Raw genomic sequence first — 24,919 nt, 5'->3', positions numbered from 1 at the left:
TTTCGAACTGAGCTTTTTATACTTAACACATAGCTTAATCGATTTATGCGAACCGGACAGTCCCAAAAAGAGTACTATCCGAGATACTTTATCACACACTATCAAACGTTTAAGAGAAGAAGAAACTGAGGAAATTCGTGTAGCATGGATGGAGTTGTGCATACTCTTATTCGGAAAACTGAGTTCTGCCAAATTAGGCGTAAAAGAAACTGTTTTATTCATGGATGTTATGCAAGTAGCGGTTGAAGACCCATTCGCTGATATTCGAAAGCTATGCTCACAACTGATCATAAATTACGCTAAAACGACACCACAATATGTAGATTTTGCCTGCGATCGTATGATACGGTTAACAATACCCTTGCTTACGCATAAGCACACGGCAGTGAGAGTAGCTGGCATAAAGGTATGGAATACTATTCGATAAAACTTGAATTTTATAGGTGAAAATTTTCAAACTCGCGTTAATACTTACTTTTTGTACAGGCGATGGCAGAGGTATCAATGGCATCACCCAAGGGATTATACTTACTGTTCGAATATGACGAGAAAATGGACCGTCAACCTGTTATACCAGGTTTGGTTTTTGATGCATCCGCTACTGTACGCTACAATTTATATACAGCGCTAAGCACTTTACTGTGTAACTGGCCTCCTCAAGAAAGATACCAATATGGAGATCGCATCTTACCAGTGATATTGTCAGGAACATTGGACGAGCTTCCCGATGTGCAGTCCACTTGTCGAGCAAGTCTATCAAAAATAGGAAAAAGCTGTTATCAGGACTTGGTCCAAGCAGAAATTATTGATGATTCTCCCGTAAACGAGAAAGATACAGAAACAAAAGGTTGGTTAAAAAAAAAAAAAAATTTAATGCTATCCTGCGTGAGCTTAAGACTGTTTCTGATGAAAAAATAGGGCTGAAGCACTTGGTTCATATATGCTTCGATAATTCCTTACTCTATCTTTTGCATGAAACTACTGATTTCCTCACGACTAAACAGAAAGTAGGTTTAGACACACTGAAATTATTCTTGGCAAATGCGTCGATAGATGACGTTGTTCGATCCATCAAAAGAATAGTTCATTATTTATTTGTCGCTTACGCGAACCATACAGATGAAGCAATTGAAAAAAAGTTATTTGAAGTAGTTCAGCTTTTATTGAAAACCGAACTATTACCTTCACCCGATATCTTTCTGGAAGTTCTACTTCCAAGACTGGATAAAAAGTTCCTCAGTATGGAGAAAAATGGTTTTACAGGCGAAAAAACTATTGCAGTAGTCATGGTGTTTTTGAATTATTTTTGTAAATCAGTGCAGCTGACAGAACCTTTGCAGCAAAAGATCTGGCAAGCCATAGATAAACCTCATCTAAGGGAATTTATGGATATTGAAAGACTCAATCAATACAAGCAGACCATCACATCCTATTTTGCATAAATGAAGCATGAAAAGATCCATATTGACTTAGTAGAAATTACATATTACTTCGCGCTGTAACTATTACAGTATTTTTTTTAATTAGTTTTAAAACATTTCATCAGTTGCTTGATATGAAGTGACATGCATTTACTTTGAAGCACAACACTGTCTTCGGTCTATATTTTTTACTTAATGATATTCTAGAATGAAAAAAGACTAAGGAGGACACAATACTTTCATGCTGCTTTACCTAGATTAGGCCGGAATGAAACTACATCAAAATCGTTATTCTTGAGTTACTGATTTGATAATGCTAATAAAAACTATACGGTCTTTATTTATATTTTTATATAATAACTGCAACAGTCATTGTGATGCTTGAGACTCATAATCGTTTACTACTTTTACTTAGATACTAAAGATGAAGTTGCTGCGTTCTCTGTTGGAAGAATTGGAGGATCTGTTGTTGGCCTTACAGTCAACCAGAAACGTAACTGGGAATAAGCGCATGCCAAACAGAAGGAAAAAAAAAAAGCAGCTCGTTCTCAAGGTAAAGTTGAGCAAGGATTTTCCGTTGGGTTGCACTTAGCTTTAATAGCAATGCTTAATCAGAAATAGCCATGACTTAATTGGTGTAAAGAAGCTTTAAATTAACTCTCGATCAGTGAAGAAGTTTGAAAATAATAACTAATAGTTGGATATCAGATTCAAATGTTCATTGAAAAGGTTTTGTCAAGGCTTATAGCTGACCCTTCGCTGGTTATGCATACGGCTATAAATCTACCATTCTTAAATTGTATAATCCCTCACATTTTCTAGTATCTTACTTCTCCAATCCAGCATACGTACTGGATAGTGCAATTTTGTTATTTTGCTAATACAAATTACACATTTCAGATAACCTGCATTTCTGTATATTCATTCTACTGTATAATCATCTCCATAATAGCAAGGTATTATAGTGGAATAAGTAAACTATATATACTGAATGAAAACTTGTTTTGCTCTCGTATTAATTGCACATTTTTATTGCCAAACATCGTGTGAGCGAGCAAATTTATACTCATATCTGATCAAAAGATCAAAAAATGCGTCCAAGAGGACGACGAATTGAATGAACCCGTTGCCCTGTCCATATTTCCGCGGTGGTGCGCGAAGAAAGAGACATTAAGACAGTAAGAAAACTTCAAACCAGAATTCAAACCAGAAGTCGTCCGAAATTTCCTTGAAAAGGTTCAAAAACCAAGTAAATATACTGTAAGTTTTATAACAATAAGATTAATGTAGTACTCTCATCGAATGCTGAAAATACACCTGAAGTAAGAACCAGTTCAAGCTAGCTTCCAAATCAAGGTTATGCAAACAGTTTTGTGGGGTTTATTCATATACTCCGCTACCGCTTTTGGGACTGCGAAACATTTCGTGGAATTAGGGGCCTCCATGGGACATCAAAAGTGTTCTTCAAACAGGAAAAGATAAAACCAAAAAAACTCTTAGTATGACTACGTCAATCACCATTCCTTCAGCATGCGATTTTCATCTTCACTTACGTCAAGATGAGATGATGCGTATGGTTACACCCAAGGTTCAAGAAGGGGGTGTTTCTCTCGCGTATATCATGGTAGAATATGTTCAAATGAATTACGATCGTCTTTGTCGGCTTCCAACAGCTAAACTTCTCTTTCATATATAGCCCAATTTGCAACCGCCTATCAAAACAACGGCTGAAGCACTTGCATATAAAGCAGAATTGGAAGCCCTTGCGCCCAATGTCACCTTTTACATGACTCTCTATTTATCACCTGAACTTACTCCTGAAGAAGTTCGCAAGGCCGCCAAAGCTGGTATTGCCGGCGTAAAATCCTATCCAAGAGGCGTTACAACAAACAGCGAAAGCGGCATTGAGAATTATGAAGTCTACTACCCTGTTTTTAAAGCTATGGAAGAAGAGGGGCTTGTATTAAATTTGCATGGCGAAATTCCTAGCGATGCTGAAAAGGATATTTGTGTTATGAATGCCGAAGAAAGATTCCTGCCCCAGTTGGAAAAGATCCACAGAGCTTTTCCAAAATTAAAAATTGTCTTAGAACACGCCACTACAAAGGCAGCCGTAGATATGGTTAAGAGTTTGGGCGATACTGTGGGTTGTAGCATCACAGTGCATCATCTACAATTGATCGTGGATGACTGGGCAGGTCAAGCCCACCATTTCTGTAAGCCCGTGGCTAAATACCCTCATGATCGTGATGCTTTACGAGATATTGTGAAATCAGGTCATCCTCGTTTTTTCCTAGGTACAGATTCTGCTCCTCATCCTATCGCTGCTAAAGAAGGCCCCAAATCTAATGCAGGCGTTTTTACCACACCACTTGTTCTTCCTTACTTGGCAAAGATCTTTGAGGAGATCGGATGCTTAGATAAGTTAGAAAACTTTGCTTGCCACTATGGTAGACAGTTTTATGGACTCTCTCATAAACAAGGATTTGAGGATAAGAAGGTCACTTTAGTCAAAGAATCGAACACTGTTGTACCTGCCAAATTTGAAATCTCAAGTACCGAAGATTTAGGCGTTGTAGTGCCTTTTTATGCAAATAAGGACATAGGATGGAAGATTACTTCTAACTTTTATTAGATTTGTTGAAATAAAAACCTGCATTTGTCTAGATATGTCTCTATTGTTCAATATTTACATGTAACATGGCTCTTTTCTTTTTGAGATGAACACCTAAGGATTCAGTATCAACTTCATCTTCGTGGCCTCTACGGCCATCAATCTCTATAGAATGACTGTAATAATTCATAAACGATTCTTTATCTTCATCAAATTTGTTATTGTCAATGCTTTTTCGAATAGAGGCCATGAATCTGTCCAGTTGGTAGATATTATGCGACATCAGTAAGATGGGAGCCAGCATTTCATGTGCGTTGAGTAAATGATGTATATAAGCCTTTGTATGAGGTCGTGTGCATGCATAACATCCGCAATCTTTATCAATAGGTTCAAATGCATGTGATAACTGCTTGTCCCACAAATTCAACGTTTTCGGATGATCAGTGCTGGTATCTTTATTTAAATCTTCACCAAATCTGAATGTAATGGCTCTGCCTTTTTCTGTTACTTTGTAGGCATAACTTCCGTCAAATAAATCAACGCCGTTCTTCACGCCCTCTAAAATGCCCTCTGGTGTTGATAATCCATACGCAACGCGTGGTTTATCTGTAGGTAAGTTTTCTGTCGATGCTTTTACGAGCTGACTCAATTGATCCTCTTTCAATCCAAGAACGTTGACAACAAATCCTTGAACATCGCGCTCGGCTGTTTCTTTGGCTGACCTACCGCGTTCTTCGATGTCTGTATGACCCATAACGTGAGCAAATATAGGAATGCCTGTATCCTGTTCATAGTTTTTAATACAGATCTATTGCGAACTTTTAAAAGTTCTTTTGCGCAGATTTACCTTTGATTTCTCCAAATTGTCATCCAACCACCGCAGTGATCTATCAACAGATCGCCTAATCCTTTTTGTCTTTGCCTCTAAATCTGTTACAGTATCCGCCATTGCAACCATTATATCTGGCTTGAGAGTAGTTATAGCTTGCGCCCATAAATCAGGCGTCATTTGACGTACACCACCATGTGTTTCTACCGAAAGATATTTATCTGTATTGAACGATAAAGGAGATAGCTTTAAGGTATCACGGATATCACAATACAATAGGTAATTTTCCATGTTCAAATATTTATGGAGACCGTGTGGATAATTTAAAGAAGCTGGTTCCTTCTGTTCCATACTATCAATGAAGTCATTATTATTAGGATATAAATTACATTAAAGTGACCCGATGCATAATGTCTTACAATTGTTCGAGGGAAATGTGTAGTAGCTCTATAGGCAATAGCTTCATCGTGTCAGAAATGAGATGAGGTGGTGACCCACGTAGAGTATAAGTCAGACATGCTGGTGTCTGAATTATTTTGTCTTTCTTAATAAAGCTTAAGGCGCCTCTGCGAAGAAGGCTAGATTCGGCTGTTTGTAGTTGGAAATTGACGGCGCCGGTCATTTTTAGCATTCGCTTGTTTAGTTTCTTTATTAGTCGACGGTTAAAAAAGTGGAGAAAATGAACTGTTCGTTTCTCAAAATGGATGACAAGCTCTTTTGTGGCTTACTTTGACCTGCCAAAATTGACGGCCAGTGAATTAAACCATTTTAAATTGCAGATTTGACAATTCCGCGTTTTCAAGGACTCAGTTATTACATATTATCGATATGAATAGAAAACAAAAGGTCTTTATAGGTTTTTACAAATATTTTTCTTCTGAATTTGCAATATTCATTCCGTTAATGTATCCTGTGACGAAAGCTTTTTGGAACGCCTTTTACGTAAGGTACCATTAGCTACCTTTTCTTGGCGAGTTACTCTTCTAGACCGCATTTCTTTATGACGATTGCGATACGAATCTACGGTTCTTTGAATAAGTCCTCTTCTACCAAATAGTTGTTCCTTGTTGAGCCAGCATAATTTCCAACCTAATTGATTACAAGTGGTTTCGTAGTTCCACCTATTTCCGTCATACTCAGATTTGTCTACATTTGCCCTCGGATAAATCTGCAAAGCACGAACGAATGACAAATTATGAACGAATAAGAAGAATACTCATTATCATTTTCTCCCCCTCTTTCTATTCTATTGTAAATTATAACTTACTGCATTTTGTATTCGAAAGTCCATCGAAATATCATCTAAATTCACACTATTGATATCTGTACGCACCGTATATTGCTTCACTGTACGGTCGTGAGAGTATAGAAAGGAAATATGCTCGACTCCATCGATGATTTTCGAGACAGGCTCATGAGCAGTAAGTGAAACTACGGATGCCACGGAAGGATGAGAGGAGGTTCTTCTTCCGTACGTGCGTTGAGGACGATGTGTTGTATGTACATCCGATGCACTTGTTCTTCGCTGCCGGAGAATGGCCCTTTTACCATTGAATTGATTTTGATTTAGCATAGTACTATTCATCGGACCACTATCATTATGAGTAACATGGTTCAGATTGTTATGCATGCTATCATTGCTGTAATTGTTTTGATTTAGGGCGAAAGGCAATGTGCCGTACGAAACAGAAGGCCTGATCGGTAAATGCGTGCTGCTGCTGCTGCTGCTTCTATCATTGCAACTACTACTACTCGGTAAACTATGGCGCTGTGTAAAATAATTTGGGGTTGAATGAGAGGAAGTGGGAGGGGTCAATGATGAAGATGGTATAGACGGAGCTGATGCAATGTGATTGAGAGCAGGCGTATTTATAGCTGTAGGTGGTATGGAAGATGTTATTCTTGATGCAGTTATTGCTTTTGTAGATTTTGAAACGTTCGGTACTGATGTTGCTTCAATAGCATTCGAGGATAGCATAGAGGTCAAGGTAGAATGTAGATAGTCCGAATTCATTGGTAGAAGAGGCCCAAAAGTACTGCTAGTGGGAGTAGTAGTGCCACTGTGTGTGTGGGAAGGCAATGCGTTTTGAGTAAATGGATAGCTTCCAGTTGATGTATTGAGAAGATGACTAGCACTACTATTACTATGAGAAGAGTTTAGTACGTCGCCTAATTGTTGATTTTCAGAGTCTATACGAGTCTTATCATGTTGGGCATGAGGAGCAATAATGATGTAGGTGGAGTCGGGATGATCGGCTCTGGAAAAGGTCGTGCTTTGATGTAAAAGTGATGAACTTGTGCTGTCGTAAGAAGCTGGATGGTAGGTATGCAATTGTTGGTTTTGATGTGATACCATTGATTGTGGCTTCTGCTGTTCTTGTTCTTGCAATGCAGACACATTTTGCTTTTCTGTATATGCGCATCGAGTGGGTGATTGTAAATTTGCATGTTCTATTTTCAATTTCTCCAGCGGTTGTAATATAGGTTCAGTTGTGTGATGATCGATATTCCAGTCATCTTCTTTCGTATCTTCTAACATAGGTGTGATTGGTTGTAAAGCAGTATTGGTGTTTAGCGGATGCATGATGGCTTGGGCTTGCTGATCAGTGAGATCAAGAATGGCGCTTAAAGAGTTTTTTAGAAATGGCACTGTGCTATTATTATCAGGTGTGTTTAAAGCAGAGGGTGTAGTGGACGTTGACGGGTCCGTAGAGAGACTGAAGCAAAAGTTCGCATTTGCATAATTATTCATATCCATGCTGATACCGCCGCCATTATTTATGTCGTTGCTACTGCTAATATCAACGTCAACTGCAACAGTTTGATTGTTATCCGGCTCATCGTAAACTGAGTTGCGTGAGCTTTTCTTACTATTTAAACTACAACTATTAGCTGTCTCGCATCGTGATTTTTGCTGAAGCTCAAGCTGCTCTTGTTGCATTGCTGCATATAATAGCACCTCAGAGGGCCTTCTTGTGGATAAGTCATTTCCAGTAGAATTGCTAGAAGTGCCATCATCACTGAATTGTATCAATGCCTCCTTCGTATTTATGTCGGCTACTGGCATGATTGCTATATGTATGTCGAAGGCCAGACTGATAGTATGAACAATAAAAAAGCAAACGGTTAATAAAGCGCTGAATAGAATAATACTGAAAAGAGAACTTGTAAAGAAGGACAAAAGTAAAAACCTCAATTCACAATTTTAGCGTGAACCGCGTAATTTTTTTTTTTTTTGTTTTTTACGACGTTATCAAAATACCACATTTGGTTAAGGCTCGTTGAAACCATCTATTCAAAAAAGCTATTCAGCGTTCGACAATTTTCCTTTACACTCATCGCTTGATTTATGCTAAAATATATACTTGGACTTACGGTCACCCCACTTTACTTTTTATCGGTGAAACTTGATCACTGAAGCATCGAAAGACAGTATATTTTCAGGTATTTGAACAAACACCGTGCGAAATTCGGCGTTATAACTTTTTCAAATTCCGTAATTTTTTTATGCGGGACTTCATTTGAGTGGCTGTTAGTAGATTTACAATGCCTGCAGTAAAGGATATTTGAAGAGTACTGAAGAACTAGTATTCATAATGTAAGCTTCATATTAATAGTAGCTACTATAATTAGAATAAGAAGTCATAAATGTTGAATTCAAACTTGTACCTGGCATTTCATCACTACCAAACTTAATCACCAAGTCATCAAATCAATTCTGAAACCGTACAATAACCAGTAATTGGTTTTTTATTTCTGGCTTTCTGGTGCAGAAAACGTCATTTGATACAGTAGTGTTGATCTAGCGAAGATCCCTACTCCGGTTTGCCTTACACTTAATCTAGTGCTAATTATAGCTCGTTACACTGGATGCATCATTCAAACTGAGATGCAGCTATTGTCTGCTTCCCGGCTGCCAAGAGTGGAAAAATTATCAGAGAAAGACCCGCCAAAATCAAATTCCGTGATATTAGCGTACTATTATAAAAAGGCAGTAAAATTCAGGTTCAACATTCATTAGATATCTATACTCTTTTCTTCTCATTGTACCTTTAGAATGCAATTGAAATCGCTAGCATTGTCAGCTGCCTTGACTCAATTTGTTACTTCAATAACAGCCGATGCTTCAGCTTATTGGCAAAGCTTTCAATCAAAAATTGATCCCACCAACATAACTGTTCCTGTCCTACCACAAACAACCAGCATCGATCCTACTACAGAATGTAAATATTTCTTACCTGATCCAAACTTATTTGCTATCAACGCTACTGAATGGCCTAGTATTTGGCAAGTGGCGACCACGAATGGTATGAACGAAACTGAGGAATTCAAAAACCTATACAACTCGATCGACTGGTCCAAATGCCCTTCTGCTCCGGTTCGTACACTAAATTCTGACGGTGGTATTGATACGACCCAATACGACCCCTCTGACCCCGATTGCTGGTGGTCAGCAACTACTTGCACAACTCCCAAGCATGCAGGCATCAATCCTGATATTCGCAATTGCCCTGAACCTGAAACATGGGGTCTAACTTATGACGATGGACCTAATTGTTCTCACAATGCATTCTACGACTATCTTGAACAACAAAAGTTGAAGGCTTCTATGTTCTACATCGGTTCTAATGTGCTTGATTGGCCCTACGGTGCTATGCGTGGCGTCAAGGACGGTCATCACATCGCTTCTCACACTTGGTCCCATCCTCTCATGACGACTAAGACCAATCAAGAAGTGCTTGCTGAACTCTATTATACACAAAAGGCCATCAAGTTAGCTACCGGTCTCACACCCCGTTACTGGCGTCCTCCTTATGGTGATCTTGATGACCGCGTACGTTGGATTGCTAGTCAACTTGGTTTAACTGCTGTTATCTGGAATCTTGATACTAACGACTGGTCTGCTGGTGAAACTGTTACTATTGATACAGTTGAAAAGACTTACCAGAATTACATTGAAATGGGTAAGAACGGTTCCTTTGCCAATAGCGGTAATATTGTTTTGACACATGAAATCAACAACACTACGATGCAAATGGCTATTGATAACTTACCTGCTATCCGATCTGCTTACAAGCAAGTGATTGATGTTGCCACTTGCTACAATATCTCTTATCCTTATTTCGAAAACCTTCAATGGACACATACTTTGAATGCTACCACCAACGCCACCAACGCTTAATTATATGGGCTTACAAATAGTACCTTCTTCGGTTGAACCCTTATTCATTGTTACCGTTGGTCTGTCCTTCAATACACTTTATTTAATGCTTACGCCATATAGTCTGTGTTTCATTTGCATTTTTTCTGTAAAATATCTATTTAAATGTACCTCGGGCTGTTATCCTGTTATTGTAACTTCGTGAGGTCATACTTTGAAATAAAATTCGAGAATTTACCATAGAACTTAAAGCATTTGTTTGTTGGTGCTTTTTGTATAGAAGCTTCTGGGCGAAGTTTTATAATTTTACCATAAACGGTTGTAACTGTAAAATTGAGGGGCAGGGCGGCTTGGTCCGTGCGGAACAGATATTTGGAAATATCATGTTTCATATGTCATGTCATATCACGGGTAAAATTTTCCCTGCTACTGAAAGTTGCCGCGCACTTATTCATCACATTTAATCAGATAGATCAGATACTAAGGGTCTTGCTTCTAAAAATAAATGGATCTATACAATTTATATAGCGCATTATTATACTGAATTCATTCAATCAACTCATCTTTTAACAATATCTTCTATGAAAACTCTTAATAACAGTTATATGAAGTTAGAAAAACCGCTACAAAAGAGAATATAAGTTGGATGATTCTAATATGCTCATGAAGCAGGCCGTGCTGGTATTGCTGCGTCAAAATATCATAGAGAATGGAATATCCTTCAAACGAAGCCTTGGCACTCGGAACGCAATATTAGAAAACTAGTGTCCATTAAAACCTAGTGTTCCATGTAAAAATTCTACTTAGAATTTGCTTTTATATCTCTGTATATTATCACCATTATATTATTCAGAAATGTGATTAAACGTATTTTTCAAAGTGTCAGGATGAGATTTTGTAAATAGCGGTTGATACGGTATAAATATGTTTAAGATTTAATTTTTTAGTTTCCTTCTGATTTTCAGCCTGTGTGCCTGGCACTATAATACTGCATTGGTCATCTCTGTTTTAAAGCGTAAAAGATCTTGTACCATAATGGCGTCCACTCCCAGCCTAATTTGCTCCAAGATACATTCGGGATCATTTTGATTATTCAAGTGGCCAAATGTCACAAGAACAAGACCATTTTCTTTTATATTTGATATCAGGGATGGAACTTGCACCTGAAGGTGAATAAAAGAGAAGAAAGAAGACAATGAGTATAAGTTCTATTGTTTGTTCAGAAAATCATGCTTACCAGAGTGGCTGCATCTGTCATGATGCCTAATATATTGTTCCTTTTAACAAATTTGACAGCTTCTTTGAGTGTTGTCCTTATAGAGTCAGAATATGATCTCAAGAAGGAACTAATCTTAAAATTATCCACATTTGAATTAAATTTCGAAGTTTGCTTGTTGATCCTGCAACAAGTGCTGAAAAATACTGCAACTATAATTTAAATATTTAAATCATTAGTTTTAGAATGATATGTCCATTCAAAAATCCAAGTTAACTTACAATTTGGTTGTTTCCAATTAATAACTGTACAAATTGCTGGGTTGAATGATGTGAAGATGATACGAGTAGATGGCACGCCAATGGGTAGCGAGCGGACATGGCCATATATACATTGCAGTACAGTATCCACATAACTGTTCTTGTCTAAAATGTTAGAAAATGAGTGAATGTCTAACTCATCTATATTAGGGTATTTGACTTCTAGTAGAACACCCATTTCTGACGGTAGTTTCTGACGAAACACAAAATACTAGTTCAGTTATTGTCTTATTGCATATTTTGCACAAACAGTCTTATTGTACCTGAAGGGCTTTTTGTAATGTCAGAACTTCTCTTTCCAGTTTAAAATCGTCTATAAGGTAGACATTTCCTGTAAAATCATGTAAATTGCCAACGCCTTGACTCAAGAAGTTCGCTACTAATTGGTTTATTTGATGTAAAGCCAGGTCAGATACGGCCAAATCCAATCCATCGCAGGGTATCATCCAATTAGTAAAAATAATGGGTACGCGATCCTTCGTCAATTGTACAACAAGATGTACGTAATCACCGGATAGCGACGACGCAGTAACAAAAGAAGATACAGCGGTTGCAGGTTTAAGGTTTTCTGTAACGCCTGTTAAAAGAGTGGCACCGATCATTTTTGACTTCCAATATGTTTCAATACGTCCACCAATTTCAAGCTGCACGCCCAAAAACGGTTTAATGATACAGTAATCAAATACGAGCTCACCGACAGCATTCAAGTGTGTGTCTAATAATGGAATTATTCGATGACCTTCGGAAATTTTAAAGTCGCATACAGGTAGTACACCGCGTCCAAGTATACGCTTTCCGAATGTTGGCAAAACATCAAACTCTAGCAGGAAATTGTCCAGAGAATCAATATGAAAATAGATGTTTTCACGACGGTGAGCTAAAGGTAGAATTAAGGAATGAGGAATGACACCGATGTCTGGTTTCATAGATATAACAAGTTTGATGGAAGAAATGGGTGTGTTATCATAAAGCCGAATGGGAGGTTGTTTTAGCATGATGTGAATCTGATATTTCTTATCCAAGTAGTTGTGTCCATAAATACGGAAGGGAATAATTGGAGGAGGAAGTTCCAGCGACGGAATATTGTCTAGTTCTAACGGTATATCCAAATTCTCTTCCATTATAATATCGTCATTGAGTGAAGGCGGCTGGGTGATCGGGTGCTTATTAATGTCATTCACTATGTTCTGGTATATGCTTTCTTTAGGTGGAAATGCATCCACATTGCCGTGACATCCAGCATCCATCATGAGTTGCGCGCATTTTGTATGTCCTTCCCAAGCAGCATAATGCAATGCTGTCTTTCCATTGCCATCCTTCAAGTTCAACTGACACCCTTCAGAAATCAAGATTCTGACACATTCTATATGTCCATAATTGGCAGCCCAAAACAATGGTGTCCAATTGTAATAAATATCAGGTTTATCCAAGTATTCGTGGTCTTTGGAAAGAATACGGCATAGTTCAACATGACCTTTTTGTGCAACAAGATGCAGTGGATAAAGTAATTCTCTATCACATCTCGTTTTCGCACCACGATGATATAACATGAGTGCAATATCTGTATGGCCGTAAAAGCAAGCTAATGATAAAGGTATATGATCTTTGTCGTTTTCAGGCTCGATATTAGCACCGGCATTAAGCAAAATATCAACTGAAACGGTGCGTCCATTAATGATAGCACATACTAAGGGGCTAAATCCATCTAAATCTCTAGCTTCGATGTCTGCATGTTGATCCAGCAAATAGGACACACAATCATCGTAACCTTTCATCGCAGCATAATGTAATGGCGTTCTTCCATAGATATCTCTGACGTTAATAGTAGTTGTGCAAGTATTGGTGAAGTTAGAATGTTGGCATATCGCTTCTAGAATATCTAATCTCCCATTCATAGCTACAACATGTAAGCACGATCTTTCGTTGATATCATCAATGTAGTCAAAACGAACATTATGTGTCTCAATCAACAAATTGATAATATCCACAGATGTTCCAAAAAGGCATGCGTGAAAGAATAGGCGTGAAATACGATCAGGATAATCAAACTTGTCAATCAATAAGTTTGAGAATCGTTCCAATTCAGCTTGTGCAACTAACATTTGATTTGATGAGAGTGCCCTGAGTAGATCCATTTCAATATCATCGATGGGCATATTCATGGTATTTGAAGCTTGTTGCTGTTGTAGCTGCTGATGTTGTTTTTGTTGCTGTGGCATATTCTTCTTCTGCTCATGTGCATAGTTTTTACTGGTCTTTATCAGTTCTAACAATTCAAATCGGCTCGTTGATGCTGTATCTATCAACTCGGAAAACAATTGATCGTCAAAGCATGGCTGAATATCAATTTGTCTTGATAAATATAGATCTTTCGTATTCGTTTTGGCCTTCTTATCCCACTTTTTCAAAATTTTCCGGAATCCTTCTTTGTTCAATTCGGCATAATTCTGTTGACAATCGAGAATATAGTTTCAGCGGAAGAGCAAAAAGTTGGCTTAGTAAACTATTCCCCTTGTGGTTTTACCTTCAATTTGTTGAGATCCCTTTCGAACTGGGTGAAAGCTTCTACTAAGGATTCCAGCTGTGTAAAGGATTGAGCTAGTCGAGCTGAGTCTAGCTGTATAAGTTTCCTTTTATCTGTCAAAGTTTTTAATCGAACTTTGAGTTCGTTCTCTTTATTGAGATAGAACGAGTTGATCTACAACACATTAGATGAGCAACAAATTGAGATACACTTGAATAAAATTTCAACGGAAGATCAAGTGGCTTCACTCTGTCTTACTTTTTCCAATTCTCGTTCTAACTTAAAAAAAAAGGAAGCTTTCTTCGATTCCAAAGTGTCAGCATCGTCGTTAAATGAAGATTTTATGAATTTTTTCAAACATTTGTAGTCGAGATAGTGGCAGCTCCACTCGAATAATTGTTGGCTTTGTATCCGTTTCCCAAACTATTAGTAGCGCATTCAATATTAATGGTACGTTATTAAACAAGGTCAATTAATATAATACCAGTTATTCTACTCACCTTCATTTCCGTGATACAACCTTTTTTAGCTGGATAATCATATAGTCGGCAACCGTTTTTTAATCTTGTGACAAAAAAAAAAGTTGAAATGTAGAAACAGAGTCAAGAAGAGTGACTGGAAATAATCGTAGCAATCAGGTTCCTGATGGCACGAAATTCTTTTCAATCTGACGATTCTTCGTTTTTATTGGCTGGTTGATAAGTTTCCTTACAGAGCTATAATGTCGTTTATTTGCATCAAGGGCAATCATAGTATACACAATAGGCTGTGAAACAAAAACCAAGTTATGGATCCTGTGTTGAACAACGACATAATAACGTGAAGACTTCGTAATGAATAAATTCTATACCATTGCGTGTAATTGTTGCATCGAGACTGTATTCATATAAAACATAGTAGTGTTATTATCAACTACCCGAACAGTCATCCTTAAAAATAAGCAATCATTTTGCAGAACTGGTGTCAGCCTTGGCTAGGTAACTTTTATTTTGCTACTTTGTAAATAGCTGCATATTAAAGTGGCAGCTGCAATACCTACCAACATACCTATCACTATCTCTGTAAAGTGATGGAAATATGGTTGGCTAGCATTTAATGATATATTGTTGCGTCTATAATGGTATAAGAAGAATAAACGATGGGCGAGATCTGACAACACCTGCTGTTATTATGGGCAACCATTACAAATTCAAGGCCTCTATTAAGTTTTATTAAACTGTATCCACTCTATAACCAGGAAGCAAGTAAAATGTTAATATTAAATACGGTATAATTAAATTTCTATGACAATGAATTCATGAGCGGTGAAGTTTGAGCTGACGGAACTGCTGCTTTTTTCATGAGTATATACAGATACACTTCATAACCGCCAATACCAATAGGAATTACTTTATGTACACTCCAAAGTTTCTGGCACCAGTCATAATCCAGTGTTCTATTCATCAGCTTACGCCCTTGCGTCACAATATATGCCCTTCCATCTTTGTTCACAATTCTCCACATCTCCTTTAGAAATTTTGGATACAGCTGAACACATATGTTAGTATAAGAAGAGTCCCGCATTTTCGGCAAGAATTACCAAAACCATGACAATACCTTTTGAATTTGCGTGAAAGAGTTTTCTCTCAATCCCCAGGGCCAATCTTAAGAAGAATAAAAGAGTTTAGAACGAATGACGAGCAAATGAAAGAGCAATTCCACTTAGTACCTGATATAACAGAATCCACAGTATTATCCCTTAAGCATAGTTTTCTACCGTCTCCCAATAGTAACTCTACATTCTTTAGATTGCAGTATTGGACATTACCCAGAGCCTTTTGCGTCAATGTTTTATGCTTAACTGTTATAGAATCCGAAGCTTGATTCAATATTTTTTATCTTTACCATTTTATCGACATTATGCTCATCATGAAAATAACTTACCTTCACTTCCGACCCATAGCACATCGCTGAAATTCGAAGCACCTGTAAATATAGCAGATTTTAATTCGGAATACATTAGAAAAGATAACAAACAAACCAGTAACAAGGATAATTTATAGATAATTCTCACCTTCGATAGGGATAGTACCAGTTCCACAGCACATGTCTAAAATGATTTGTCCCGGTTGAGGATTAGATATCAAAGTTAAACAATAAGCAATACAAGGATTGAGACTTGTTTGGCCCACAAACACTCTGTTTCTTTGCTTCTGATCATGTTGGGTTGGGATAGTGACGCCTAACATTAAAATAACAGAGTCCTCCTCCACTTTTAACTGGTCCTCTGATCTTCCTTGTTGTAAACGATTCAAAATATGTTGATCTTTGGTACGGATCCACACAGCCATAATTTCATAGTCAAAACCTGTCATTTTCGCTTTCCAGTGTTTAAAAAACGAGCTGAAAGCGAAGCCTACATAGCCAGCCATTTCTTGGCTACGAGCTTTATGTTTGATTGATCCTTTTTTGAAAGTAGCTCTAAAGGTTATTGGCTCTTTCATTTCGCAAACATATTCTTGCTGTAGGTGCTGTTGCTGTTCATCTAATGTCGATTGCTCAGGAATAACTGTATACCAGGGCGCAACGCTGGTTTGCCTGGCAACAAAATCATGCGTGGACTGCTCGTTATCATCATTGAATATTTCAGGAGGTATCACTGATTCGGAAGCAATTAAAGTCATACTGTAAATGGAAAAAAGTGGGGTGGCTGATAGTTGACTTTTAAGAGTAGCAATACTGTCCGTTTGGCAGAATAAATGAACACGACCTGTTCGAGGCTCATACGTGAATGTAGTTGTTGCAAGGTCATCGTTGACGATCTTGTGCAAAATAAGTGTCTTTTTTATATCTTCTGCTGCAACAAATTCGAGTCCTTTCCTCAGCAACAAAAGAAAGAAGATAAATTAAACCTTGTTTTAAATGAAATAGATAGTAAATTTGCATTGAAGAGCTTTAATACCCTCAGGGACATAAAAAATTATATGGATCGCTTCTAAATTCTCCATGTCGATAAATCGATGAAGTTTGGAAGATGTCAAAAAGAAAGAACAGATACTGATTTGAATTTCCGTACAGCCTCTTTAATTTTTCTCTAAGAAAAAAAAAAAGAGGAAAGCTCTAATCATGCCGAGCCACTTTAAATGAGACCTCGTCCTTCAATCGATGTACGTATAAAAATACTTCGTCTGTCTGTCTTTATGGCACTCAATGAAATAGAGCTCGTACATCTGTATACACGGTGGTACAAAACGTCAAAGGAATTAAGAGCGTTTCTAGTCCAATTTCGTCTCGAAAGACTTTAGCTTTGAGACGGTTAGCAAAGCCAAGTATGCTTGATTTGTCTACCAGCCAACAGTCAAGGGCTACTCATCGCTGCACTCTCAAAAACAAACGAAAGCGGGGAAGGAAAGCAGCCTGGTCTGATAGTTTTTAAATCAGTTGCAACCACATTCTATATGGTTCTGATTGAGCTTTCTCCAACAATACAAATCATTCACACTCGCCATCCACGTTTGGACTAAACAAACCAAAATTAAGTTACACTTTGTACCTTTAAGATTAAATTTTGGCAGGACAAGCGCATCAATCAACACATACAGCCGTATAGCTTGAAACAATTCCATAGGCTTATTTTATCACTTTTCGCACGTCAAAAGGCATACTGCAAATAGACGAAAGGAGGCAGTTGGAATGAAAAAATTGAACGAGTGTTTCTGAACAGAGCATAGTCATAAAAATATTACTTGGTCAAAGGATGGAGTAAGAGGTTCAATTAAACGAAAAAACAGAAAATTGAGCGATTTTATTGTTTTTAGTAGTCACGGCCTCAACTTGCTTCACCGGGAGCTGTAATGAGATTTACTGTGAAAGGAAAGAAAAGGGAACCTCCTCTCTCATCCGTATCTCTACGCAATGCCTAAAGGTAGATCATTGATTGCAATATAGTTAGAGCCGAAGCATTTCATTTGATACATGGAAGGAAAGATGGATGTATATAGATTTGGATTAGCTTGATGGATTACAGCCAGCTTAAGATAATGGATATAGGAAATGTTATATTGATGGATGGAGATGAACTGCAGTAACATGTATCTCAAAGCGATGCCTTATCACTTGTATATGTATATGTATCACAGTATCAGTTGTTCTGAATCCATTTTGAACGATGAGTGTCAATAATATTAGCTGGATGCTGTCTATTGAAATGGATGGATGTTATTGCAAGTGGAAATATTGGATCGTTGCAGAGCTGAACTATTTTATTACAGCAGAGCACTTCATCAATTGATATTGCATTACATGTGATTAGACTCATCGTCGCATTTCGGAATGTTCAATTCAGCAGTGTCAGCATACAGTGCCATCTCAATTGAAATGCTTCCTAAAGGCTCATGTCACTTTGAGTCATCAACAAATGTTTGTTAATACGTTTTCTTTCACTAAATAATAGTTAAAGTTTCCGGCACAAAGTTCCGTATGACCCTCGGTCTTCCCGTTGGTGCTGTCATGAACTGTGCTGACAACTCTGGTGCTAAGAACTTGTACGTTATCGCCGTCCGTAATATCAAGGGTCGTTTGAACAGACTCCCCGCTGCTGGTTGTGGTGATATGGTTGTTGCCACCGTCAAGAAGGGTAAGCCCGAATTGAGAAAGAAGGTCATGGCTGCCGTTGTTGTTCGTCAACGTAAGGCCTGGCGTCGTAGAGATGGTGTTTTCCTCTACTTTGAGGATAACGCCGGTGTCATCGTCAACCCCAAGGGTGAAATGAAGGGTTCCGCCATCACTGGTCCCGTTGCTAAGGAATGTGCTGATTTGTGGCCCCGTATCGCTTCTGCTTCCGGTACTGTTGTCTAAACTATTGAAAGCAAGAAAAAAGGACAAAAAAACTTCATTTCATAATTTTAAACTCTTCTATTACACTTTAATAAATGGACAGAGATTCTTTAACTGCTAGCTATTCTTCATTTACAGATGTTGTATTATACATGGTATGTGAGCCTAACACACGAATTCACGTTGCGTGGGATGGAGTTGTTTATTTTTTGAAGAAGTAGAACAAATTTCTGCAGTTGATTAAATTGGAAAATGTTTTGAATATGTGAAAGCGTGGTGCTTTAAATTGTACAATCTAAACAAGATCGGTAACTATTGAACACAAGGATAGAATGAGTCGACTATTTAGAAGGAGGGTTTAGCGTAAGTGTGAAAGCTTACCATTCATAGGCATTTCGTCGATTTGTGTACTATAATATTGCTCGATATCACGTAGAATCTTGAGGTCATCGTTTTTAACAAAATTAATTGCAACACCCTTACGTCCGAAACGACCAGATCTACCAATACGATGAATATAATTTTCACGATTGAAAGGTAAATCATAATTAATGACTAACGAAACTTGTTGCACATCAATTCCACGAGCCCACACGTCAGTCGTGATCAATACACGGCTACATGCAAGAAGATATTAGTTATCAGTATAAGCTGATTGAACTCCAAAAAATCCATCGTACCTAGCTCCTTGACGGAATTCCTGCATAATAGCATCACGCTCCTTTTGAGGCATTTCGCCGTGCATAGCTGAAACCGTAAAATTTGCTTCTCTCATCTTTTCTGTTAGCCAGTCAACCTAACACATTATATGATAAATAAGTATAAATCTACGTAATGCTTATTTCTGTAGTAAGCATCCTGACCAATCATTACCTTTCGTCTAGTATTGCAGAAAATAACTGCCTGTGTAATAGTTAGAGTATCGTATAAATCACATAATGTATCGAATTTCCATTCTTCTTTTTCAACGGCAACAAAAAATTGTTTAATGCCCTCCAAAGTCAATTCATCACGTTTAACAAGGATACGGATAGGATCTGTCATAAAGTTGTTTGTCATTTCTAAAACATCATGTGGTAGCGTAGCTGAGAGAATAACAACCTGTGTTCCAGGTGGAAGATAACGATAAACGTCATAAATTTGATCTTTGAATCCACGGTTTAAAAGTTCGTCAGCTTCGTCAAGAATCAGCATTTTGATATTTCGGGTACGTAGAGTACGACGGCGAATCATGTCATACACGCGGCCAGGTGTACCAGAAACAATCTGGACACCAGCCTCTAATTTTCGAATATCTTCACCTACACTGGTGCCACCGATACAGGCGTGACATTGCACGCTCATATAATCGCCAAGTGCTAACACAACACTTTGGATCTGTGTAGCTAATTCACGTGTTGGGGATAAAATCAAAGCTTGGGTTTCTCTAATGGTGGTATCAATTACTTGTAGAGCGGAAATAGAGAAAGTAGCTGTTTTACCAGTACCGGACTGAGCCTGTGCAATGACATCACGGCCTTTGATGATGGGCATGATAGCTGTAAATTGTGGGAGAAAAAAGCAATTTAATAAATGTAGTTGAAAGGAATTGAGAGGTAAAAAAGTATTCTACTAACCTCTTTGTTGAATAGCTGAGGGCTTTTCAAAGTTGTAAGCGTAGATACCACGGAGTAAGTCTTCTTTTAAACCGATAGCATCAAAGGTGGGCATCACCTTGACCTAAATGGACAATATGGAAAGTTGTAAATTAAGAACTAATCAGAAGAGCAAAATCGTTAGGAGAGATTACGCTTTCAGAAGTCTCAAAAGAGAGCTTGTCATCATTCTTGTGATCAAAGGACATGCTGAATTTGGCTTGGTTAAAACGATCGTGCAAAAAGAGAGCAATTTACTGCAGATTTTGAAGATGACGCCGAAGGTGACTACTCCTGCCAACGGAGCTCGATTTGCACTCAACAGTTGCGTGCAGCTGAACCCAATTTCTTTTCTTCTTTCTACATGACAAAAAAGGAAAAAAAGGTGACTTTATTTGAATCACTGCGGAATCCCTTAAATTTGACAGGTTGAATGCTTTTCAAATCCTTTTTCTTCTTTAATCAAGTTCCTTTATACCAGCTACTACAAAAATATGACAAACGACTCTAAGACTATTACCGTCGGTGTGCTTGGTAAGTTATCACAATGGGATGAAGGCCTTCAAGTATGGTTATCTTATAGGACTTTTTTTGGAAATAGCTTTGCAAGGTGCTTTTATTGAACATATTCATATGCTCAAAAGAATTCCGAAGGTTAAAGATGTTATTCCTGTTAAAACTGAAGAACAATTAAATTCTGTGGATTGCTTGATTATTCCAGGCGGTGAATCCACTTCTATGGCACTCATTGCTGAACGTTGTAATATGTTGGAGCCTATTCGTGCTTTTGTTCAGAAGAAGCCTACCTGGGGCACGTGCGCAGGCATGATTATGTTGGCAAAGGAAGCAACAGGCGCTAAGAAGGGTGGCCAGCAATTATTTAACGCTTTGGATGTGGTTGTTAATCGTAATCAATTCGGATCACAAAAGGAAAGCTTTCAAACAATGCTTCATTTACCGGAAATTTTGGGAGAGGAACCATTTGCGGCTGTGTTTATTCGTGCTCCAGTCATTGCAGAGATCAAGTCACCCAAAGTTAAAGTAGTTGGTCGCTTAGAACAAAAACATGGCCAAACAGAAGCTGAAACAGCAGTGGCAGTGTTGCAGGACCATCTCTTTGCTACAGCATTTCATCCAGAATTAACTAATGACCTTCGTCTCCATGAGTTCTTCGTCGATATGGCAGTTAAATATTTATAAGTGTATTTAACAATCTCCATATTTTCATTATGTATATTATTGCCTAGATTTAGTAGTTTATAGATCAAAAATCAAAAATGTTATTGTGAGTGTAAAGCATCTTCATAAATGTATATGATTGTAAATTAAAGTTATCCATTAGCATTTGATGGATGCTATCTCGCAAATTTGCCACGAACCCTTTTGGGTTACATCCTTAATTTCTGTTCATACGTATGACTGAATTCAGGTCTCACTTATTCGTCTGTGGAACTTTGATTGCTACGGTTTTTGGTTTGTAATTTGTCTTGGATGGTGGGTCCTTTTACTATATGCCTAAAATCCTCATTTTCAGGAACTCAACATGATTTTGAAGCCAACAACGTGCGTTTAATCCGCAAAAATCAAAGGCTCAGCTCACGTAAATAAACTATCGGAATTCTTGTAGGTTATGCGCCATTTATGTTTCTTAGATTGTTAAAGTATTCGGGATTTTAGCAAATCAGATATATGTAATCGAAGCTATGTTATGATTTCTTTTAGTCCCTTTTATAAATAACTACTCAAAATCAGAATATACGTAAGAGCAAGATCTCGCCGCAATAACGTGCGCCTATATTATTCATAAGCTTTTTGGATAAAACCAACCATTCAACTGTAGATCTGCTTGGACCAAGCAATATCGACAAAGGGTTTTTCATGTCCTAAAGAAATAAAACGCAATATTTGCTCACTTTAATCGTCTACAATTCCAACTGACCACTAGCGAGAAAAAAAGAAATCTGAAATTGAGCTTATCGGAATAGGTTTCCAACCTTTTCAAATTATATTTTCAAAGAAAACAAATGTGAACCAGTAGCTGAAACAATGGAGAAAGGCTCTGCACGTGCGCTTCACTCCAATCACAAAGATCCGGTAAGAAAATAGGAGTGGCAGTTAAATTGCGCTTTTGTTTATCACCGTAATTTGAGCTCCATATAATGTGGCAAATGAAACTCGTAAAGACGCTTCCCTTCTTAATAAGCAAGACAGCTGTATTTGGGTCGTCAACCCTCGAAACCCTCTCTTGTTCCCACATCACTGTGATTATTTGGACGTTTGTAAGTGTCGCGTTTCTTGATTGATAGTGACTTTGAACTATTCAACGAAAAATTACGCTCAGATTTTTCGTTGGAATGGCACAGGATCATCAGATTTAGGAGTTACCAAATACCATAATAGTAAATTGCTGCAACCGTTTATCATAATGCTTTTGAAAATTTAAAGTTCACAATTTTCAAACTGCGCGTATTCTATGTTTAAATTCAGACAGGATCAGTCGAAAATGACACAAGATGAGACTTCAGATTTGATAAAAAAGCAGATGAGATAATGGTTTATTATAAGTACAAAAAATCATGATTCTTTACAAAGAATAGGTTGTTTAAATATGTATAGTTATCAAGATAATAATTTAAAAATGATAGATGGAATAGATGGAAGAGATGGTATATTTAAATAAATTACCAACCACGTTTGGCGAACTTTTCGTTTTCGTTTAATTCGTCCAAGTTAATACCAACCATAGCTTCACCGAGATCTTCAGAAACCTCAGCCAAGACCTTAGGATCATTGTAGTGGGTGACAGCTTGGACAATAGCCTTAGCACGCTTGGCGGGGTCACCAGACTTGAAGATACCAGAACCAACGAAGACACCATCACAACCCAATTGCTATTTGTTAAGAAAGCAGGGGGATAAAAAAAAGAAAAGTATGAGTGGATAAATTTGCCGCTCAACTTGAAGTGTTTTTAAAATGCATTGAAGAAAAAAAAAATATTACCATCATAAGCGCAGCATCAGCTGGAGTAGCAACACCACCAGCAGCAAAGTTGACAACAGGGAGACGGCCTAACTTGGCAGTTTCTTTGAGTAAGTTGTATGGGGCTTGAATATCCTTAGCATAAGCATAGAGTTCCTCGTCAGTCATGGCAGAAGCGCGACGAATTTCGGCAGAGACAGTACGCATATGACGAACAGCTTCGACGACGTTACCAGTACCAGCTTCACCCTTGGTACGGATCATAGCAGCACCTTCATTGATACGGCGAAGAGCTTCACCGAGGTTCTTGGCACCACAAACGTAAGGTACCTTGAAGTTGTGCTTGTGGATGTGGTTGGCCTCATCGGCAGGGGTTAAAACTTCGGATTCATCGATATAATCAACGCCAATAGACTCGATGATTTGAGCTTCAACAAAGTGACCAATACGGACCTTGGCCATGACAGGGATAGTGACAGCTTCAATGATTTCTTTGATCATCTTGGGATCAGACATACGAGCAACGCCACCTAATGAAAAGCACAAATAGTTAATAAATCTGGCACAGACCTTACGCACATTGAACTTAAACTGAGTGGGGAAAAAAAAAGACGCTTACCGTTCTTACGGATATCAGCAGGGACACGTTCAAGAGCCATGACAGCGCAAGCACCAGCTTCTTCGGCAATTCTAGCTTGTTCAGCGTTAATGACATCCATGATGACACCACCCTGTACAATTGTAACGAGACATCGTATGAGTTTTTGAACAAAACACAGTATATTACACCCTGCTTTACACCCCTAGCCCATTACACTTCACAAACACTTTACCTTTAGCATTTGGGCTAAACCAGCCTTGATCTTGAAATTTTCGGCTTGAGAGTTGGACTCATCAACCTTACCGGAATGAAGGTTAGCAGGAACTGGGAAAGAAGAAGCAGACATGGTTGATGTAAAAGGCTGGCTTTAAGAGTTTGAAAATTATAAAAGAGCAAGATTTTTTGCCTGTCTTTTTTTAGGTCTTAAATAGACAGAAAAAAAAAAAGAAGTCAAAGTTCGGATCAATAAAGTTCTTTCTTTCCTTAATTGTCAGCATAACCCAAATCTGTCCTTTGATTAGACAGATGGGCACGTTTACAGTATTAAACTTTCAAATAGCGCCTGTTGTAAGTTTATTTAAGCTTCAAAAGTCTTAAAATAAAAAAATACATTGCAAAACTTTTCATGTCGCGACTATTCGAGTAAGATCAGTCCAATGATGATCCAACGGTAACAATAGCTCCAAAATGGCTCCTTTTACATATGGCGACAAATTACAACTTTCAAAATTTAAGCGGTTTGTAGTGCATCTCTTCGCACTTTAAATCGAAAAGGTCAGTGCACGCTTCCAAACGGTACTGATTA

At 38.0% G+C, this 24,919-nt stretch overlaps 11 protein-coding genes across 11 annotated transcripts; 5 read left to right on the top strand and 6 right to left on the bottom strand.

The window, feature by feature from the left end:
• Window positions 1-504: 504 nt before the first annotated feature.
• Window positions 505-918, top strand: BDF20DRAFT_827525 (uncharacterized protein; the record flags this gene model as incomplete). Its single annotated transcript, XM_053078170.1, has 1 exon — window positions 505-918. The coding sequence occupies one exon, from the start codon at window positions 505-507 to the stop codon at window positions 916-918; it is 414 nt and encodes a 137-aa protein (XP_052932272.1).
• Window positions 919-1,845: 927 nt separating this feature from the next.
• On the top strand, window positions 1,846-4,056 carry BDF20DRAFT_839013 (uncharacterized protein; the record flags this gene model as incomplete). The annotated part of the gene is made up of 5 exons (XM_053079232.1): window positions 1,846-1,974; window positions 2,130-2,220; window positions 2,712-2,743; window positions 2,857-3,045; window positions 3,118-4,056. 5 exons carry the CDS (start codon window positions 1,846-1,848, stop codon window positions 4,054-4,056), a joined length of 1,380 nt encoding a protein of 459 aa, XP_052932271.1.
• A 40-nt stretch (window positions 4,057-4,096) lies between these two features.
• Window positions 4,097-5,044, bottom strand: BDF20DRAFT_826774 (tRNA-guanine(15) transglycosylase-like protein; the record flags this gene model as incomplete). The annotated part of the gene is made up of 2 exons (XM_053078108.1): window positions 4,097-4,819; window positions 4,883-5,044. 2 exons carry the CDS (start codon window positions 5,042-5,044, stop codon window positions 4,097-4,099), a joined length of 885 nt encoding a protein of 294 aa, XP_052932270.1.
• An 800-nt stretch (window positions 5,045-5,844) lies between these two features.
• On the bottom strand, window positions 5,845-8,061 carry BDF20DRAFT_141850 (uncharacterized protein). The gene is made up of 3 exons (XM_053074772.1): window positions 6,309-8,061; window positions 6,132-6,211; window positions 5,845-6,032 (listed from the first exon to the last, which is right to left on the bottom strand). The coding sequence occupies exons 1-2, from the start codon at window positions 7,929-7,931 to the stop codon at window positions 6,209-6,211; spliced, it is 1,626 nt and encodes a 541-aa protein (XP_052932269.1). The 5' UTR covers window positions 7,932-8,061; the 3' UTR covers window positions 5,845-6,032; window positions 6,132-6,208.
• An 830-nt stretch (window positions 8,062-8,891) lies between these two features.
• On the top strand, window positions 8,892-10,270 carry BDF20DRAFT_892972 (chitin deacetylase). The gene has a single exon (XM_053082325.1). It carries the CDS (start codon window positions 8,922-8,924, stop codon window positions 10,044-10,046), a length of 1,125 nt encoding a protein of 374 aa, XP_052932268.1. The 5' UTR covers window positions 8,892-8,921; the 3' UTR covers window positions 10,047-10,270.
• A 1,419-nt stretch (window positions 10,271-11,689) lies between these two features.
• Window positions 11,690-13,829, bottom strand: BDF20DRAFT_142097 (ankyrin repeat-containing domain protein). Its single transcript, XM_053074773.1, has 3 exons — window positions 13,662-13,829; window positions 11,825-13,522; window positions 11,690-11,741 (listed from the first exon to the last, which is right to left on the bottom strand). Exons 2-3 carry the CDS (start codon window positions 13,454-13,456, stop codon window positions 11,724-11,726), a joined length of 1,650 nt encoding a protein of 549 aa, XP_052932267.1. The 5' UTR covers window positions 13,457-13,522; window positions 13,662-13,829; the 3' UTR covers window positions 11,690-11,723.
• Window positions 13,830-15,366: 1,537 nt separating this feature from the next.
• BDF20DRAFT_924436 (putative RNA methylase family UPF0020-domain-containing protein) lies at window positions 15,367-17,435 on the bottom strand (the record flags this gene model as incomplete). Its single annotated transcript, XM_053084690.1, has 6 exons — window positions 16,977-17,435; window positions 16,139-16,944; window positions 16,009-16,050; window positions 15,794-15,925; window positions 15,682-15,728; window positions 15,367-15,612 (listed from the first exon to the last, which is right to left on the bottom strand). Exons 1-6 carry the CDS (start codon window positions 17,036-17,038, stop codon window positions 15,367-15,369), a joined length of 1,335 nt encoding a protein of 444 aa, XP_052932266.1. The 5' UTR covers window positions 17,039-17,435.
• Window positions 17,436-17,963: 528 nt separating this feature from the next.
• On the top strand, window positions 17,964-18,995 carry BDF20DRAFT_892949 (60S ribosomal protein L23). The gene is made up of 2 exons (XM_053082324.1): window positions 17,964-17,989; window positions 18,518-18,995. The coding sequence occupies exons 1-2, from the start codon at window positions 17,980-17,982 to the stop codon at window positions 18,919-18,921; spliced, it is 414 nt and encodes a 137-aa protein (XP_052932265.1). The 5' UTR covers window positions 17,964-17,979; the 3' UTR covers window positions 18,922-18,995.
• BDF20DRAFT_892944 (ATP-dependent RNA helicase FAL1) lies at window positions 18,996-20,849 on the bottom strand. The gene is made up of 6 exons (XM_053082323.1): window positions 20,690-20,849; window positions 20,517-20,619; window positions 19,774-20,438; window positions 19,581-19,696; window positions 19,282-19,517; window positions 18,996-19,212 (listed from the first exon to the last, which is right to left on the bottom strand). Exons 1-6 carry the CDS (start codon window positions 20,741-20,743, stop codon window positions 19,196-19,198), a joined length of 1,191 nt encoding a protein of 396 aa, XP_052932264.1. The 5' UTR covers window positions 20,744-20,849; the 3' UTR covers window positions 18,996-19,195.
• A 179-nt stretch (window positions 20,850-21,028) lies between these two features.
• BDF20DRAFT_916446 (PdxT/SNO family) lies at window positions 21,029-21,734 on the top strand (the record flags this gene model as incomplete). The annotated part of the gene is made up of 2 exons (XM_053084455.1): window positions 21,029-21,068; window positions 21,136-21,734. The coding sequence occupies 2 exons, from the start codon at window positions 21,029-21,031 to the stop codon at window positions 21,732-21,734; spliced, it is 639 nt and encodes a 212-aa protein (XP_052932263.1).
• A 1,337-nt stretch (window positions 21,735-23,071) lies between these two features.
• On the bottom strand, window positions 23,072-24,545 carry BDF20DRAFT_996070 (pyridoxine biosynthesis protein pyroA). Its single transcript, XM_053085417.1, has 4 exons — window positions 24,347-24,545; window positions 24,133-24,244; window positions 23,535-24,043; window positions 23,072-23,425 (listed from the first exon to the last, which is right to left on the bottom strand). Exons 1-4 carry the CDS (start codon window positions 24,458-24,460, stop codon window positions 23,216-23,218), a joined length of 945 nt encoding a protein of 314 aa, XP_052932262.1. The 5' UTR covers window positions 24,461-24,545; the 3' UTR covers window positions 23,072-23,215.
• Between the last annotated feature and the right edge of the window lie 374 nt (window positions 24,546-24,919).

The sequence above is a fragment of the Mycotypha africana genome (assembly GCF_025528875.1).
Source record: "Mycotypha africana strain NRRL 2978 chromosome Unknown BDF20scaffold_11, whole genome shotgun sequence".
In the NCBI taxonomy this organism is placed as follows: domain Eukaryota; kingdom Fungi; phylum Mucoromycota; class Mucoromycetes; order Mucorales; family Mycotyphaceae; genus Mycotypha; species Mycotypha africana.
The sequence above is the reverse complement of the archived record's forward strand: the minus strand, read 5'-3'. Positions and strand labels throughout refer to the sequence as shown.

What these genes read in the sequence shown, in the direction of transcription:
- BDF20DRAFT_141850 (XM_053074772.1), bottom strand. Translation starts at nt 7,931, where the DNA reads ATGCCAGTAGCCGACATAAATACGAAGGAGGCATTGATACAATTCAGT.
- BDF20DRAFT_142097 (XM_053074773.1), bottom strand. Translation starts at nt 13,456, where the DNA reads ATGAATGGGAGATTAGATATTCTAGAAGCGATATGCCAACATTCTAAC.
- BDF20DRAFT_892944 (XM_053082323.1), bottom strand. Translation starts at nt 20,743, where the DNA reads ATGTCCTTTGATCACAAGAATGATGACAAGCTCTCTTTTGAGACTTCT. An exon ending in CTCAGCTATTCAACAAAGAG is followed by an intron (nt 20,439 to 20,516) that starts GTTAGTAGAATA and finishes CACAATTTACAG; the next exon opens with CTATCATGCCCATCATCAAA. An exon ending in GAATTCCGTCAAGGAGCTAG is followed by an intron (nt 19,518 to 19,580) that starts GTACGATGGATT and finishes TCTTGCATGTAG; the next exon opens with CCGTGTATTGATCACGACTG.
- BDF20DRAFT_892972 (XM_053082325.1), top strand. Translation starts at nt 8,922, where the DNA reads ATGCAATTGAAATCGCTAGCATTGTCAGCTGCCTTGACTCAATTTGTT.
- BDF20DRAFT_996070 (XM_053085417.1), bottom strand. Translation starts at nt 24,460, where the DNA reads ATGTCTGCTTCTTCTTTCCCAGTTCCTGCTAACCTTCATTCCGGTAAG. An exon ending in GTTTAGCCCAAATGCTAAAG is followed by an intron (nt 24,245 to 24,346) that starts GTAAAGTGTTTG and finishes ACAATTGTACAG; the next exon opens with GGTGGTGTCATCATGGATGT. An exon ending in TGCTGATATCCGTAAGAACG is followed by an intron (nt 24,044 to 24,132) that starts GTAAGCGTCTTT and finishes GCTTTTCATTAG; the next exon opens with GTGGCGTTGCTCGTATGTCT.